Raw genomic sequence first — 18,832 nt, forward strand, 5'->3', positions numbered from 1 at the left:
CGTACCAGCTGCAATATTAAAGTGATGAACACATTAATGCACCAATAATTATAATATAATAATATAATATATAGATTATTCTGCATAATGTGTACATTTACTTTTGGTACTTTAAGTATATATATATTTCGATGCTGATACTTTTGTACGTTTACTAAAGTAAGATTCTGAATGCAGGTCTTTTAATAGACTATTTAGAGTATTTCTACACTGTGGTATTACTACTTTTACTTAAGTTAAGATTAAGCTCACTGCTCTTAAATGCTCAGGATGGGTTAAATGCAGAGGTCACATTTCATATAATTTATATGACGAATAAAATAAAGTTTAAGTTTAAAAACTGAGTACTGGTCTTCCACCGCTCGATTTAAACAAAATAAATTAAATGTATGAAATATGTATTCTGGGATTTTATAAGAGTGGAGGCCAAAAATATATCTTTTTATTGTGTTTGATTTAGTCCAGATAGTCTATTACCTGTACATATTATGTAAGATATATATATATCTTACATAATATGTATATTGTATTTAAGATTTATATCTGCAGTACACCTTTGAGCCACACGAGAGAGCCCCCTTGTTATTTATGTTTGTATTAACCTTCTGTCCCTCCCTTTTTTATTTTTTGTGTATGTATATATATATATGTGTATGCGTATATGTATATTTTATATATTTTTATTTATTAATTGATATATTTAATTTAATTTATTTAATTCTTTTGTTTTTGGTTCCCTTATGTGGAGAATGTGTTCTGTGTTGAAGTTGTAATGTACTAAACTCCTTAATTTTTGATTGTTTGACCCTTTAGAAATCAATAAATATACTCTTTTAAAAAATAGTGAATATTAGTCAAAATGGTACTAGGTATATTTTGTTGTTACTTCCTCCACCATTGTCAGCACCTAATGTGGAGTTACGTATATTAACAAATTATACGGCTTAAAAGAATTTTATACTTTTAAAGATACTGATTTAAAAACATCTCAAAAACTAAAAAATTCTAAATTGGCAAAAAATATTAGATTATTTAGACATTTCAAGTTTATTCCTATTGTTTAACAGACCCAGATTGTTTTTTTCTTTTTTCTTTTAATTCATCTTTTCCTTTCCTGACATTTTATTTGTTGTATAATTTATTTTATTATTATATTATTTTTATACTCTGAAATACATTTGCTGAATTTTTTGTAATGAAACATCTGAACATGTTTGTGTAACTACTGGATTGAACTTTCGAAATAAAGTATGGAAAAAAAATACGTATATTCAACATCTCTTTTATTTTGAAACCCCCCGAACCGGAAGAGTATCTTTACTTCCTGTTTCGTTTGAAGGTGTCAGATGTCACAACAGAGCAGCAGCAGCAGTCAGCTGAGGATCACTGGATGGAGATCTAACACCACTCTTCAGCACACAAAGGTTCATGCTTTTATTTCTGTGATTCAGGTTTTGATAAACATCGTTTCCGGTTGGGTTGTTTGGTAAAAGAGGGGAAAAAAAAGGTATTTTTCTACCAACATGAAGCTAATCTATCCTCAGCTTCCTCAAAGTCCTCTGACTGGAGCTAATTAGTTGAGCTCATAAGTCATTAATTCATTAATTAATCTGCATGTTGGCTATTTATCAACAGTAAGAATAAGTGAATTTAGTATTTATTTATTTATTGTCAAATCTGTTAATAACTGTGTAATAACACTGTGGTAACATCACAGGAAGTAATGTTACATAAACATTTATTTAAAATAGAAAAATAGACTTTATTTAGCTCTGTCTTTAAAAGACAATTAATAATAATGATAAAAACAATAATAGTAATATAATATCAATTATTATTATTATTATTATCATTATTATTATTATTATTATTGTCATCATCATTTTATATATATATATATTGTATATATATATATATATATATATATAATTTATTAATTAAATTATTATTATTTTCTTTTTTGTTTTCATAGCACTGTGGTTAAATCACATTAAGTAACAAACATTTATTTAAAATAAAATAAAATAGACCTTTATTAGCTCTGTCTAGTAAACTGCCATTAATGAGTTTTAACTACGACTAACTAATATTATAATATTAATATCTGCTTATTACTAAAGCTCTGTAAATAAAACTGGGACCAGATAAGACAAAATAAATTAATATACTGTTGACATCATGGCATTTGTCTTTTTAATATCTCTGGTTATCAACAAAATAATACATTGTGTCTAAGAGGTGAGCGAACCTTGTCATAATACTGTGGTTACATCGCATGAAGTAACGTTATTATTATTATTATTATTAATAATAATAAAGTAATCATATATAATTATAATTATATTAAATAAAATACATTATTCATTAAATTATGCTTATTATTTAGTTGTTTGTAATTTTTTTGTTGTCATAGTACTGTGGTGACATGACATTAAGTTACATAAACATTTATTTAAAATAGAATAAAATAAATAAATAACATTTAAAAGACAATATAATAATAGTAATGATAATTATTATTATTTGAATCATCATAAAAATATATATAATTATAAGTATATTCAATTATAATAATAAATGATTCATTAAATTATTATTATTATTATTATTATTTTGTTTTTGTTGTCATAGCTCTGTGGTTACATCACGTTAAGTTACATAAATATTTGTTTAAAATAAATTAAATAAAGAAATAACATTTAAAAGACAACACATAAATAATAATAATAATAATAATAATAATAACTAAAATAGTAATTTATTATTATTATTATTATTTTGTTGTTATTTTTTGTCCCATGGCAGGGAATGAACTGTTCTGGGGAAGAAAATTGAAATACAAATAAAAACAAAAGCAAAAGAAAAACCCTGTAATAATCACCTAATTATATATTTACAATAAATTATTAAAATTAATTAAATAATTGATTTAAATTAAGTACATTTGTCGTCTGCTTTCTGTTACTTTAATGTAATACAAAACTTTGAGATGTTAAACATAAAACTTGTGATATCTGGGAGTTAAATGTATTTATTTTCCCGTGTGTGTGTGTGTGTGTGTGTGTGTGTGTGTGTGTGTGTACCAGCAGACATGGAGGTGACGGAGGAGGCGTGGCGGAAGGTGGAGGAGCAGGTGGAGAGTTTGCTGAGCGGTCAGGGGTCAGAGGTCACCGGGTGTGACGTGGGCCTGGAGCAGAGCAAACCGGCGACTCTGAGGAAGACCGTCACCTACATCGTCTGCGCCGTCATCTTCAACGAGAAGGTCACCATTCATTCATTCATTATTACCATTAATTAATTCATCAATCAATTAATCGTTGGGTCTATAACGTGTGTGTGTGTGTGTGTGTGCGTGCGTGCGTGCGTGCGTGCGTGCGTGTGTGCGGTGCACCAGGAGGAGGTGCTGATGGTGCAGGAGGCAAAGCAGGAGTGTTATAAGCAGTGGTACCTGCCTGCAGGACGGGTGGAGGTGGGCGAGAACCTGGAGGAGGCGCTGAGGAGAGAGGTGAGACACACACACACACACCTGTCCTGGTTACCTGGGTTACTGGTTACCTGGGTTACCGGTTACCTGGGTTACCGCTCTGTTATGTCTGCAGGTGAAGGAGGAGGCGGGGTTTGACTGTGAGCCAATCACCTTGTTGCTGATCCAGGAGCAGGGACCTCAGTGGATCCGCTTCGTCTTCCTCGCCAAGGTCACAGGTCAGAGGTCAAGCACACAGTATTTATTTTTTAAAATGATGTATTTATTTATTTATTTACATCATTTGAATGAAGTAAACATGGTCTGTGTATGTCAGGTGGGAGTCTAAAGAGTCTGTCAGCAGCAGATCAGGAGTCTCTTCAGGCCTCCTGGTGGGACCGACAGTCCGTCCTCCCTCTGAGAGGACGAGACATCCTCCGTCTCATCGACTGTGGACTCAAGTACGACATTAAACTCTGAGTCTTTGTGCTAAGCTAGGCTAAAGATGTCCTGGACACATAGAGATGGAACTGATGAAGCTGAATACTAACATGGACTCTGGCTGCTGCTGTGATGCTTTCAGGTACCGTCAGGATCCCTGGCATCCTGTCACGTTACCTGTAGACCTGAGCTGCCGTCACGTGGTGCAGAGACTCGTCCTGGTCTTCACCAACGCCGAGGACCAGATCTGGGTCCTGCTCATCAAAGGTACCGGACGGCTGCTCACCAGATAAAACCAAAATAATTAGAGCTGTCAGTCGATTAAAATAGCTAATCGTGATTAATCTCACATTTGTATCTGTTCTAAATGAACCTTAAAGGGAGAATAGTCAACTATTTAATCCTCTTATCAACATGGGCGTGGACTAATATGCTGCTTTATGTAAATGTATGTATATATTTATTATTGGAAATCAATTAACACAAAACAATGACAATCTTTTTGCTTTTTGTCTGTACTACATTACCCATGAGCCTCTGCGTCTGTTGCTCTGGAGAAGACTCAGAATGAAAACATGAACAAACCTCCTCTGTGTTTTATCACCTGCAGCCCCGGTGCTCCACCTCCCGACGGCGGCGGCGCTGAAAACCCACGCGGTGACGTGGGCGGCCAACATGGTGGTGCAGGAAGCCATGCCGTCGGCGTACTACGACCAAGACGTCAACACGCTGGGCGTCTTCAGCCTGCAGCACAACGGCCGGCAGCACGGGAAGACGGACGGCGTGTGCTTCAACACGCTGGTGGCGCTGGTGCCCGACCGCGTCCAACGCAATGAGGACGGGGAGAAGGTGGAGTGGACGGGGACGGGGCTGCCTCCACCCGTAGAAAACCCGCGATACATCTGGCACGAAGTCCAGAAACAGACTCTGAGAGAGAAGCTGCTGGAGAAGACCAAGAACATCTCCATCTTACCCGTCCACAGCATGTACTGACCAAACAGGACTCTTATTGTGAAAATAACACGCTTCTGTTGTAAATAAGGAGCTTTTATTTTGAAAGAGAATGTCTAATTGTATGCATCAGTCAGAGTGTAGATTTTAAATGTTAACAGAGCAATAAAATACTAATATTAATGTTTGAATCAGAGATTTGCCAAAACGTCACTTTATTGATCTGAACATTATGATGTCACAGTTTATCTTCGTCATCGTCGCCGTCTGTCTGAGCTCATGTCTGGTCAGCTGACTGCTCCACTTTGGCCTTCTTCACGTTGTCGGTGAGTTTCTTCAGGTGTTTGGTTCGGATCTCCAGGCGGACCAGCCACTCGTCCCTCAGCCTGCAGACACACACACACACACACACACAGGAAGGTTTCCTTTAAACCAGCAGCTTCAAACACAGAAGATGTTTTATGAGTTTTTTTTACAGCCTAAGCTAGCGGTAGCGCTGCCGCCATTTTGGACTGTAAACACCAGTGAGTGTATGTCCGTGGATGTATAAAGAGACGTCTGTAAATCAGAGGATATAAATCAGCTCCCAGTAGGAACATCATTTAAATCATGATGTCCTAAAAGTAGAACTAACAGCTGAATCCAGAGTTATTTTCCTCGCCATAATGAAGCTGGTCATCAGACCCACGGGATCGCACCGCCCCGCACGCTCATATGACATATCGGGTTCTGCCAGCTTCCTGCTAGCTGTATGTGGCTGTAATAATGGATATTATTGTTTATAATTCATCACTTTTATTATCTTATAATACACCCATGGGCTGTATGCTGTCAGCCTGTATTCAAGAGATATACAGTACTTGCTTTGCATTTTAAGGACATTCTTCTGACTTTTTAAAAAAAAAATCTGACATTTTTTAAAACTTTTTCGGACCTTTTTATTTATTTTTTTCAGAAATTTTTCCAATTGTTTTTTTCAAACTTTTTTTCCGACATTTTTTGGACTTTTTTTTAAAAAACATGTCGGACATTATTTCAGACATTTGTCGGACATTTTTCGTACACTTGTGGATGTATTAACGTCTCTGTTCCCAAACAACCGGCTATCGGCCAGTAGCTAGTAGCGCTAGCAGCATGACATCAACAGAGTTTAATGGAGTTGTTGGCTATTTACTAACACGCAGGACAAAAGACCAGGACACAACCTCTTCTACATCCATGGTCTGTGGTCTAGTGCAGCGGTCCCCAACCTTTTTAGCGCCAAGGACCGGTTTAACGTCAGACAATATTTTCACGGACAGGCCTTCAAGGTGTGGCGGATAAATACAACAAAATAAAATGATACGACCGGCATAAAAACAGTGGTATATTGTAAATATAATAATAAACGTGAATGCACTGTGTACTCATATGCAACTTTATTAGCAGCGTCCTCTTAACATCGCGCCAACAACATAACATGAGTATCATCCTCTCTGCCCCCTAACGCTCTCTGGTCGCTATGGTAACGTTTTAAACATGCCTACAAAAATAAGATACAGATACACCACAAAAACGAATATAAAGTGCATGAAAAAATTAACTCACCATAACGCTAAATCAATGTGAGCCCTGAGCTTGTTTCTCTGCAACGAGACGGTCCCATCTAGGGGTAATAGGAGACAGTGACACCCGAAGTGTGTTGCTTATGTCCAGTCTACTCCGTAATTTAGTTTTGGTTGCTGTCACTGCAGAAAACCCCGCTTCACACAGATAGGATGTCGGAAATGGCAACAGGGTTTTCAGTGCTGTTGTGGCGATCTCAGGGTATTCTGCCGAGACTTTAATCCAGAACACCGGCAGAGTTGTTGTCTCGAACACACTTTTAAGGCCGCCGTCATTTGCGATCTCCAGCAGCTGATCTTCTTCTTGCACAGACATGCTGGATTCTCCTGGTTTGTTGACAAATGGGTCGCGGATCCATTCCTTGGCAGTTCGTGGGTCTTTTGTGGTTGGGAAGTAGCGCTCGAACTCTTTTAAAAGCAAAGACAGGTGATCGTGCACCAGCTGGGAGAATGAAGGCTCGGGCTCAGTCTCACCCAAAATCCCCGCTAATGTTTGAAACATGTCCAATATGCCTCTGTTCACGCGCCGTCCCCACAAATCCAGTTTGGCTTTAAATGCAGCTACTTTATTAACGTATCACTACGATGTAACGGAGAGAATCCGGTCATTTTTCAAAATAAAACATCATTCAGATTCAGATAATAAATAAAACGGAAATAATGTAAGTTATTTATTCTTTCTGTGCGGCCCGGTACCAATGACCCACGGACCGGTACCGGTCCGCGGCCCGGGGGTTGGGGACCGCTGGTCTAGTGGACCCTCTTCTACATCCATGGTCTGTGGTCTAGTGGACCCTCTTCTACATCCATGGTCTGTGGTCTACTGGACCCTCTTCTACATCCATGGTCTGTGGTCTATTGGACCCTCTTCTACATCCATGGTCTGTGGTCTGTTGGACCCTCTTCTACATCCATGGTCTGTGGTCTGTTGGACCCTCTTCTACATCCATGGTCTGTGGTCTATTGGACCCTCTTCTACATCCATGGTCTGTGGTCTACTGGACCCTCTTCTACATCCATGGTCTGTGGTCTATTGGACCCTCTTCTACATCCATGGTCTGTGGTCTGTTGGACCCTCTTCTACATCCATGGTCTGTGGTCTGTTGGACCCTCTTCTACATCCATGGTCTGTGGTCTATTGGACCCTCTTCTACATCCATGGTCTGTGGTCTACTGGACCCTCTTCTACATCCATGGTCTGTGGTCTATTGGACCCTCTTCTACATCCATGGTCTGTGGTCTATTGGACCCTCTTCTACATCCATGGTCAGTGGTCTATTGGACCCTCTTCTACATCCATGGTCAGTGGTCTACTGGACCCTCTTCTACATACATGGTCTGTGGTCTGTTGGACCCTCTTCTACATCCATGGTCTGTGGTCTATTGGACCCTCTTCTACATACATGGTCTGTGGTCTATTGGACCCTCTTCTACATTCATGGTCTGTGGTCTATTGGACCCTCTTCTACATCCATGGTCTGTGGTCTATTGGACCCTCTTCTACATCCATGGTCTGTGGTCTATTGGACCCTCTTCTACATACATGGTCTGTGGTCTGTTGGACCCTCTTCTACATCCATGGCCTGACAATAGAATAGAAATAATGTAGTTTATCTTCTATACGTCTCTTTGTAGGAGGACGTTTTTACTAGCGTCTGATCGTCTCTTTCAGTCCAAAATGGCGGAGGCGTAGCTCTGCTGCCGGCTGCTGATGTTACAATGGAACCAACTATTGACTTTCACTTCTTATCGATGTTCGTTGTTGTCCGTCAGCTTCGTCGGTGGTCACAGAAGCACTTCAAGCATTTCTGTCAACAACTCACACAACAGTGTGCAGAAGCAGCTCTGAGGTCAGATTTAGAGTCGAGGCAGATCTGGTATCTTGGTGACAGCTGCAGTGTTATCACCGTCACATCAGCGTTTCACTCCACTCCTTTATTTCACCATCAATCAAACACACACCAACATCACTCTGTGTGTGTGTGTGAGGAGATGGAAAATGTAATCGTGTCTGAGTGAACGTAAGAGACACAAAAACAAGAAAGACAAAAAACGGTCCAGACATACTGTACGTTAGTAAGCGTATGTCAGCTGTCCCCGTCAGCTGTCCTCGTTGTGTCTTCGCCACCTTCCAGTCGAGGTTTCTGGATTATTCCATTTGTCCTTTCAGCTGCTGATAAGCCAGCTGATCTCAGCAGAGCCAGACACAAAATCCTCCTTCACACAGTTCATAAGACCCACTGACACCACCAACATCTAGCCTTTGTCTGCAGAGGGAACAATCCCCACTCATTGTGATGCTATGTGACGCGCGTTCAAGTGAATATATAACAATTAAACAGGGATTTAGGACAATTATTACAATTTATGAATGTACAAAACAAAAGCCACCAGACTCCAGTCAGACAACAGTCACTTTAACTCACTGATCATCAACACACACATTCAAACTCAACAGAAACTAAATAAAACTCATCAAAACCATCCAGGTTAGTCTTTCAACCAACTCTGGTTTGGTTGAAATAAACCTTTAATTCACAGAGTTAGATGTGAAAAGAAACAGCTGTTATATGCTCTCCTTAAAGCCACCAGACTCCATCGACAGAAACAGTAATTTTACCTCGCTGATCGTTGTAAAACACACTTCAGACTCAACAGAAACAAAATGAAACTCATCTAAACCACCCTGGTTAGCCCTTCCACTGTTCCAACAATCACCAACTCTGGTTTTAGAGTCTAACAGAGAGACTGAATAAGTAACAGATATAAACAAAAGAAGTAACCACCATAACATTTTCACAGTTTACTAACCCTGTTTTACGACGTGTTTGTGATAAACCTGACGCACCAGAAAAAAACTCACATTGAATGTTGATGTTTCTGTAAACCATAAATACGTTTTATATCAGAAACGCGCAATGCCACGTGGTTAACGTTGTGAAACGATTGGACAGGTTTAGGAAACAAAATTACTTAGAAAAAAATCTTGATTTGTGTTCAATGGAACAACCTAACGGAACATCTCAAGGGAACAACCTAACGGAACAACCTAACGGAACAACCTAACGGAACAACCTAACAGAACAACCTGAGGAACAACCTAACGGAACATCTAAAGGAACAACCTAACGGAACAACCTAAACCGAACAACCTAACGGAACAACCTAACAGAACAACCTAACGGAACAACCTAACAGAACAACCTAACGGAACAACCTAACGGAACATCTAAAGGGAACAACCTAACGGAACAACCTAACCGAACAACCTAACGGAACAACCTAACAGAACAACCTAACGGAACAACCTAACGGAACATCTCAAGGGAACAACCTAACGGAACAACCTAACGGAACAACCTAACAGAACAACCTGAGGGAACAACCTAACGGAACATCTAAAGGGAACAACCTAAACCGAACAACCTAACCGAACATCTAAAGGGAACAACCTAACGGAACAACCTAACGGAACATCTCAAGGGAACAACCTAACGGAACAACCTAATGGAACAACCTAACGGAACAACCTAACGGAACAACCTAATGGAACAACCTGACGAAACACCTTAACGGACCAACCTAATGGTACAACCTAATGGAACATCTAAAGGGAACAACCTAACGGAACAACATAACAGAACAACGCAACGGAACAACGCAACGGAACAACAGAAACAACATAACTAGCATAAATAAATTAAAACCATCCATACAGATTTTGTTACGTAACGTTATGTAACAAGCGTTATAACGACATTACGTAACAATTGTAAAGTCAACGTTTACTTTTGGTCTCCAGAACCAGAAAATATTTCACATTTAAAAAATAACAAAAAGCCTCATTGAGACTGGATTTATTTCTGTAGAGGAGGCGGGGTGATTTTAACTATTCATAATTATATATTAGGCTATTACCTGCGCTGGTCAGTGATTAAATAATTATTCCATCTGAATGGGATTTAAAACAATTACAACAGTTAATTCTCTGCTGATCAACTAATCAATGAATCCACTACATGCTGCAGCTCACACTTTAACTGCTGCTTTGAGAGTAAACGTGTTTTTAGTCCCAGTTTGAGAGTAAGATGTGAACTTTGCTTCAACAACATGTCAGAATATATTTTAATTCCAGTTTTATTTTCACGCTCTCGAGCAGAATATCTTCTAATTTCAGCTCCGAGAGTCCGTCGGCCTCCATCACTCGTCGCTCTGTGATTATCACCTCCACGCCTTTTTTCCAGCCTCTGGCCGGGAACACACATAACGAACACAATTAGCAGGACTAGAGTCGGGGTTGAGGTGTCGGGGGGGCGGACGGCCGTGGAGGTGGGGGGTTACATTGCAATAGATAGCTGAGGGATTAGGAGATACACGGTAGTGATAGGTGGAGGATTAGGAGGACAGTGTAATGGATAGCGGGGGGATTAGGTGTGATGGGCTGAGGAGGTGCTGTGAGGTTAAAGGGGGATCGAGGAGGAGAAGACTGGAGTTAGGAGGGATCGGGCTAATAGCTGGAGTAACGCTGAGGGGTGAAGGTTTAATGGGAGGATATATAGGCTACATACTGAAAATCCCATCATAAAGTAATGATGGAGTTTGGTGATGCAGACAGCATGGCTGGAAAATAAACTGTCAGTGATGGATCAATACCAAACATCTGTATGAAACAACTCTCATCATGAAAGAGGAGACACTTTTACTCTGGGCAAAGTTCCCCTACTTTACTGAGTATTAGAGGTAAAGGAGGTGTAAACCGATCTGACTGAACAGAATACAGAAAAGTGACTTTGTGAGAAGTAAAACGATGAAAAGGATGATTTAATGTAGCTGCACTTCCTACTTCAGAGTCAGGTTTACCACCAAGCAGGTTTACACATGGTGTGCAACAATAACCTTCAGACAAAAGAAAACCAGTACTACAAAAGTGGAAGGAGTTGAAACAAAGAGACGTTGCCGTCCTGTTCTGTGTGACGACAGCAAAAACATCTGCTTCTATAAGTTGATGATTATAAAACTCGGGACTACTAATGGTCGTGTATTTTCCGTCGGTCTCCAGGTTTTACGAGGTTCGGGTTTCAGGTTCCAGTCTGTCTGATGTTTCTGCTCGTTACTGATCATCATTACTGAGACCTTTAACAACCGGACAGTCCGCAGGGTCGAGTGTTTGTCCCGGTATGTCCTCCAGCTTGCTGAGAGACGAGAGGCCGTTTGTAATGAGAGCGTCTGTTTTTAGATGTGTCTATTTGCCAGACTGTCACATGTCCACCACAACTGCCACATTCAAAGACCTCCGTAGATCTCCAGGAAAGAGACACTTTGCCTGGAGACGGGTGTCTTTCTGGGTCAAGGCCGGGGAGGTGAGCTTGTAGGTGTTCACCAGGTGGATTGCCTTTAGCTGGGGGGGGGGGGTATGCTCCAATAACACGTTCTCATCCCAATTCATCACATAGTGCCGCTTTGTCATGCCACTTTAGGTTTTGCCACTTTTTTTCAAAGATTTTGACTATTTTTTTATTTTTTTACTTTTTTCAGAATTTTTTTCAGACATTTTCTGGACTTTTGGACATTTTTTGGTTTTTTACTTTTTTTGGTAAATTTTTGGGACTTTTCATCTGACATTTTTTGGACTTTTTTAAATAATTTTTTTCAGACTTTTTTTTTTTGGACATTTTTTGGACAACTTTTCCAACATTTTTTGGACTTTCCAACTGAAATTTTTTTGTCTTTTTTCTTTTCTTTTTTTTGTACATTTTCAGAACTTGTTTTCCAACATATTTTGGACTTTTTTCTTTTTGGACTTTTTGGTAAATTCTTCGGACTTTTCTTTCAGACATTTTTTGGACTTTTATTCTGACATTTTTTGGAGTTTTTTTTTATATGTTTTCGTAATTTTTTCGGACTTTTTTCCAACATTTGTCTGGACTATTTTCCGACTTTTTCGGACATTTTCTTTTTCTTTTAAACTTTTTTTCGTACATTTCTTGGACTTTTTTCAGACATTTTTTTGGACTTTCATCCGACATTTTTTTTGGTTATTTTTAATTTTTTCCTTCTTTTCAATTATTTTTTCGGACTTTTTTTCCAACATTTTTTGGACTTTTCATCCGACATTCTTTTGTCTTTTTTTCTTATTAAATTGTTTTGGTAAATTTTCCGAACTCTTTTTTCATTTTTTTTACCGCATTGTCACGCCACTTTAGGTTCAGGCATAAAAACCACAATAGTTTGACTTGAACGTTGAATTAATTTTGTCAGACATTTTTTTTTACTTTTTTTCAAAAACATTTGGACTATTTTTTTTACTTTTTTTTCGGACTTTTCATCCGACATTTTTTTGTTGGTATTTTTTATTTTATTTTTTTTAAAAACTTTTTTTCGTAAATTTCTTGGACTTTTTTCAGACATTTTTTGGGACTTTCATCTGACATTTTTTCTGTAATTTTTTTTTTTTTTACTTTTTTTGGTTAAATTTTTCAGACTTTTTTTTCCCAGACATTTTTTTGACCTTTTTCCGAAATTTGTTGGACTTTTTCTTTTAATTACTTTTTTCTGACTTTTTTTCCAACATCGTTTGGACTTTTCATCCGACATTCTTTTGTCTTTTTTTCTATGATATTTTTTTTGGGAAATTTTCCGAACTCTTTTTTAATTTTTTTGCCGCTTTGTCACACCACTTTAGGTTCAGGCATAACGTTGAATTAATTTTGTCAGACTATTTTTTTTAACTTTTTTTCGGACTTTTCATCCGACATTTTTTTTTTGGTATTTTTTTAATGTGTTTTCGTAAATTTATTGGACTTTTTTTGTCTTAACTGTTTTCCGACTTTTTAGGACATTTTCTTTTTTTTTTTTTTTTTTTATTAAATTTTTTTGGGGAAATTTTCCAAACTCTTTTTAATTTTTTTAAAACTTTTTTGGTACATTTTTCGGACTTTTCTTTCAGATATTTGTCTGGACTGTTTTCCGACTTTTCGGACATTCTCTTGTTCTTTTAAACTTTTTTTCGTAAATTTCTTGGACTTTTTTCAGACATTTTTTTTTTACCTTTCATCCGACATTTTTTTGGTTTCTTTTTTTTTGGTACTTTTTTGGTAAATTTTTCGGACTTTTTTTCCCAGATATTTTTTTGACCCTTTTTCCGTCATTTTTTTGGACTTTTTTCCAACAGTTTTTGGACTTTTCATCCGACATGTGTCTGGACTGTTTTCAGACTTTTCTCGGACATTTTCTTTTTTTTAAAACTTTTTTTGGTACATTTTAGACTTTTTACTACATTTATTTTTGGTTACAGCTTTAGTTACATTGCAGATTCACGTTCAAAACTTGATGAACTTGATAACAATGTATCATGTTCTTTAAGTTCATCATGTGTAAAATATATTAAAATATATATAAAACTACCCAACAGCATTTCAAACAGATCCAATCAGCTCCACCTCGAACATCTACAGCAGTAAAATACTAATTGCACATGAACGTATCAGTAATAATAATCCAATATATAACAGTAAAACAATCACAGGGGTCATTTTCAGCATCATGAGTACTTTATATTTTATACTTTGTATATTTTTGCTACTTGTACTACATTAATACAGTATTATCAGTAATATCTGTCTCCCAGAACAGGACATTGAGGCTATTATATTGTACTTTCTGCTGTGTAACGGTGATTTGTTTCTTACTTTTGGAGGGCGCTCTTGTTCTTCCTCTTCTCTTCGATCTCGGCGTGTTGACAGTCGCCGTTGATCCTCTTCTCCCAGAACGTCTTGATGTTCTCTCCGTTCGTGGATCTTCGCCAAGTTCATCTGCAACAACAAAACAACACTGATCGTACCAATACTTTGATTAAAGAGGAACATCACAGCGAGCTGAAAGGCTTCGTTTCACGCCCTACTGCTTGGTTTAAAGGGTTAACGTCTGTTGCACCTGTAAACAGTGATGTCACCGTGTACTGACATCACTTCAATTAGATCTTCAGCCGGTGTTATGATGCACTTTAACTATGGAGGACGGAACCTGCCAAAATAAACAAATAAACAAATAAATAATTTGATAAATGAATAAATAAATAAATAATGAATATCTCATTAAATGTAGCAAAACTAATATTAAAAATAAATTAGCCATTAATTAATTGTTAAAATGTGATAAAAAAAACTGATATTTCTGTTTTAATTTTGTTCTTTATTTATTTATCTTTGTATTAATTCCCATATTTATTTACTCTTCTGTTTAATTTTGTCTTTTATTTTATTTATGTATTTACTTTTTTAACTAATTTTTAAATGTATTATTTAATGAATCTTTGCATTTATTCTGTATTATTTATTTATTATATTTTATATTTAAGTGTTGATTTTCCCTTTGCATTTCACCCCATGTTTATTTCTGTATTCTTTTCTTTTTACATTTCTTTATGCATTTGTGTCGAATGACATTTCTGTCAATTGCCTCATGGCACAATGAGGGGGTTGTCATTCAAACATAATATAAAATAAATAATAAAAAAATAAAATAAATACATTTAAAATAATAAAAATAAATACATAAATAAATAAAAAGGGAAAAATTTAAACAGAAGAGTAAATAAATAAGGGAATTAATACAAAGACAAATAAATAAAGAAGCAATTTAAAAATAAATATCAATTTATGTCAATTTATCAATTAATTAATGGCTATATTTATTTTTAATATTATTTTTGCTACATTTAATTACATATTTATTAAATTTTATCGAGTCATTTATTTATTTATTCATTTATTTTTATTTTGCAGGTCTGTCCCCCATATTTAACATGCATGTTTACAGCAAAGCTTTATTATATTGAGATAATGGTAATACATACTGTTAGTATTACCACTAATACCAAAGGTCATGGAGTATTCAGATCCTCTACTTAAGTACTTTTACTTACTTTTACTCAATAACACACCATGCATTCAAAACATCAAAATGTGCAGATGTCCTGGCAGCAAAAATGTACTTATGTGCAGTTTAGCTCCTTTCACTGCGTATATATTATAGTATTATATTATTTCTTATATTTTACTCTAAGCTAGCTAATTCAACGTTAAACGTACAAGAATTTATTATATTTTTTAACCTGATCATGTAAAAAATATCTACAGCCGTCAGATGAATATAGTGGAGTAAAAATATAATATGTTAAATTAAATTAAAATAATCACATTTAGTACCTTAAAATTGCACTGTTGTACAGTAGGGTAAATAATGTATTTCCACCTCTGATACTAATAATATACAATACTTCTGTTACTATTCCTTTCATGATGATCAGAAATATTCTATTTATTTACATATTTTTCAACAGTTTCACATAATGTTACAGCTGCTTAAATTATCAAGCATCAAATACTAACAACATATAATATATATTATATTATAGATCTAACTGAATCATGTTAAATCCACAGAACATAATGACTCCACACAGCTACAGACTAAATGTTATAATGAATACTTTTAGATTAAAGCTGTTATGGGACACTATTGACTTTAGTTATAAATATAAAGAAACCTGTAACTATACATCACAACAACAGACTAAATAAAATAAATAAATAAATAAATAAATAAATAAATAAATAAATAAATAAATAAATAAATAAATAAATAAATAAATAGATAAATAACATTTAACACAGAGATAAAAAATGACATTGACTGAAATTACATTTTAAAAAAACAGTAACATACATCACAACAGCAGATTAAATAAATATATTTAAATAAATAACCTTTAAACACGGAGAGATAAAATGAGATTTGATATGAAATATTTTAGATTCACTGACTAAAAACATAAAAGAAGAAAGACAAACCTTCAGAGCTTCAGCTGAACGTCCGTCAGCCTCTCAGGGTGGATGTGTGTGTGTGTGTGTGTGTGTGTGTGTGTGTAGATGTTTTACATGTGAAACTCCTGTCAGTCTGTAAATCTGTCAGTAAATGTGATCATGTATTCCTCCATCGCTCCCTCCCTCCTTCCTCCCAGTGAACTCACTGTACTGGAATCTAACTGGACTACAGGGACCCACTGGGAGTGAGAGACATGGACCGACAGAGAGAGAGAGGAGGAGTGATGGACAGAGAGAGGAGAGGAGAGAGAGAGAGAGAGGGAAGGAGTGATGGAGGATGGAGAGAGAGAGGCTCAGAGGTGTGAATGAACTTATTTATAGAAGGCAGTTTTTTTATTCCTGACTTGGTTGAAGTCTCTCTTCTGATTGGCCGACGAAGCTCTGAGTAGTTTTTATAGTTTTTTCCTTCAAGGAACCCTCGAGAGGTTTCTGAGGACAACATGTGGAAGAAGTACTCGGATCCTTTACTGCAGTAAAAGTACTGATAAACACTGTGGAGATACTCCACTACAAGTAAAATTCCTGCATTCAAAACCTTACTGGAGTAAAAGTATGTAAGTAGAGCTCTTCTTCCCTCCTCCTTAACGGTTACAGAAACCACAGAAGAAGCCTCAGCTCGTTAACGTGTACAGAAACCACAGAAGAAGCCTCAGCTCGTTAACGTTTACATGAAACCACAGAAGAAGTCTCAGCTCGTTAACGTTTACAGAAACCACAGAAGAAGCCTCAGCTCGTTAACATGTACAGAAACCACAGAAGAAGTCTCAGCTCGTTAACGTTTACAGAAACCACAGAAGAAGCCTCAGCTCGTTAACGTTTACAGAAACCACAGAAGAAGCCTCAGATCGTTAACGTTTACAGAAACCACAGAAGAAGCCTCAGATCGTAACGTTTACAGAAACCATCAGAAGAAGCCTCAGCTCGTTATCATTACAGAAGCCACAGAAGAAGTCTTAGCCCGTTAACGTTTACAGAAACCACAGAAGAAGCCTCAGCTCGTTAACGTTTACAGAAACCACAGAAGTCTCAGCTCGTTAACGTTTACAGAAACCATAGAAGAAGCCTCAGCTCGTAACGTTTACAGAAACCACAGAAGAAGTCTCAGCTCGTTAACGTTTACAGAAACCAACAGAAGAAGTCTCAGCTCGTTAACGTTTACAGAACCACAGAAGAAGCCTCAGCTCGTTAACGTTTACAGAAACCACAGAAGAAGTCTCAGCTCGTTAACGTTCACAGAAACCACAGAAGAAGTCTCAGCTCGTTAACGTTCACAGAAACCACAGAAGAAGTCTCAGCTCGTTAACGTTCACAGAAACCACAGAAGAAGTCTCAGCTCGTTAACGTTTACAGAAACCATAGAAGAAGCCTCAGCTCGTTAACGTTTACAGAAACCACAGAAGAAGTCTTAGCTCGTTAACGTTTACAGGAAACCACAGAAGAAGTCTTAGCTCGTTAACATTTACAGAAACCACAGAAGCCTCAGCTCGTTAACGTTTACAGAAACCACAGAAGAAGTCTCAGCTCGTTAACGTTTACAGAAACCACAGAAGAAGTCTCAGCTCGTTAACGTTTACAGAAACCACAGAAGAAGCTGAAGATGTCTTTATAGGGCTGCTTTTATATGTTTCACACACCTTTAATATCACTGCTGACTATCCTCCATCAGGTCATCTCTATCTCCAGGGTCCATTTAGTGGCTGTTCTGGAGCTTTCAGTCACATCACATGGTCTTCGTTAGGAGATAATGTTTTCAATTAAAAATTCAAATGTGAACATTTTGATTTCCATGACGACTGTTGAAATGATGCTGATGAAGACCATGTGATGTGATTGTAGAAAGCTTCGGAACACAACACACGCACGCACGCACGCACACTCTCACACACACACACACACACACACACACACACACACACACAATGTCAGCACTCTGTCTGCTCCCTGACAGCTGTCACATCCTGAATCATTGAAGAAAAATAACACACGTGTTGGTTTCTGTGTGTGTTGTGTGTGTGTGTGTGTGTGTGTGTGTGTGTGTGTGTGTGTGAGTGTGTGTGAGTGTGTGTGTGGGTGTGTGCGTGCGTGCGTGCGTGCGTGCGTGCGTGCGCGTGTTGTGTGTGTGTTGTAGACATTTATATCCTCTAGACGATGAAGGAACGCCGTCTGTGTGTAGAAACAGAAAGTGATCTGCTTTTATAATGATGTCATGAACTTCAGACACACTTCACAAGAGAGTGTGGTATGTGATTACACATGTTTGACATTGCAACCTTCTTGTGTCACACACACACACACACTAATATAAACACACGGGCCGCTGCTATGCGACTCGTAAAACAACCACTGAACAACAGGAAGTCTTCTTCAGTCAGATGTTCACATTGATTCAGCAGCTGGTTAGTCAGTGAGCTCAGTTATCTGTCTGTCCAGATCCAAATGAAACAAATCCAGAATGTGTCCGGTGGAGCTGACGGGATTAACAGAGTTTG

At 37.3% G+C, this 18,832-nt stretch overlaps 2 protein-coding genes across 3 annotated transcripts; one reads left to right on the forward strand and one right to left on the reverse strand.

Annotated features, from left to right (window-relative positions):
- The first annotated feature begins 1,318 nt into the window (after positions 1 to 1,318).
- Positions 1,319 to 5,046, forward strand: nudt18 (nudix (nucleoside diphosphate linked moiety X)-type motif 18). Of its 2 annotated transcripts, none has more exons than XM_037778487.1 (7): positions 1,319 to 1,424; positions 3,090 to 3,262; positions 3,395 to 3,505; positions 3,600 to 3,702; positions 3,801 to 3,924; positions 4,047 to 4,171; positions 4,515 to 5,046. In XM_037778487.1, exons 2-7 carry the CDS (start codon positions 3,092 to 3,094, stop codon positions 4,895 to 4,897), a joined length of 1,017 nt encoding a protein of 338 aa, XP_037634415.1. In that variant the 5' UTR covers positions 1,319 to 1,424; positions 3,090 to 3,091; the 3' UTR covers positions 4,898 to 5,046. The 2 variants fall into 2 exon arrangements, with proteins under 2 accessions (XP_037634415.1, XP_037634416.1); XM_037778488.1 differs by having other exon boundaries at positions 1,328 to 1,424; positions 3,087 to 3,262.
- Positions 4,936 to 14,270, reverse strand: LOC119493311 (protein FAM240B). The gene is given in 3 exon segments (XM_037778489.1): positions 4,936 to 5,241; positions 14,148 to 14,239; positions 14,241 to 14,270. Coding segments are annotated over 3 exon segments (231 nt in total). The 3' UTR covers positions 4,936 to 5,132.
- Positions 14,271 to 18,832: the final 4,562 nt, after the last annotated feature.

The sequence above is a fragment of the Sebastes umbrosus genome, chromosome 8, assembly GCF_015220745.1.
Source record: "Sebastes umbrosus isolate fSebUmb1 chromosome 8, fSebUmb1.pri, whole genome shotgun sequence".
Taxonomy (NCBI): Eukaryota; Metazoa; Chordata; class Actinopteri; order Perciformes; family Sebastidae; genus Sebastes; species Sebastes umbrosus.

Bases quoted from the DNA above. Each gene is read 5' to 3' on its own strand.
- nudt18 (XM_037778487.1), top strand. From the start codon at position 3,092: ATGGAGGTGACGGAGGAGGCGTGGCGGAAGGTGGAGGAGCAGGTGGAG. The intron at 3,925-4,046 runs GTACGACATTAA...TGATGCTTTCAG, and splicing joins CTCATCGACTGTGGACTCAA to GTACCGTCAGGATCCCTGGC. The intron at 4,172-4,514 runs GTACCGGACGGC...TATCACCTGCAG, and splicing joins CTGGGTCCTGCTCATCAAAG to CCCCGGTGCTCCACCTCCCG.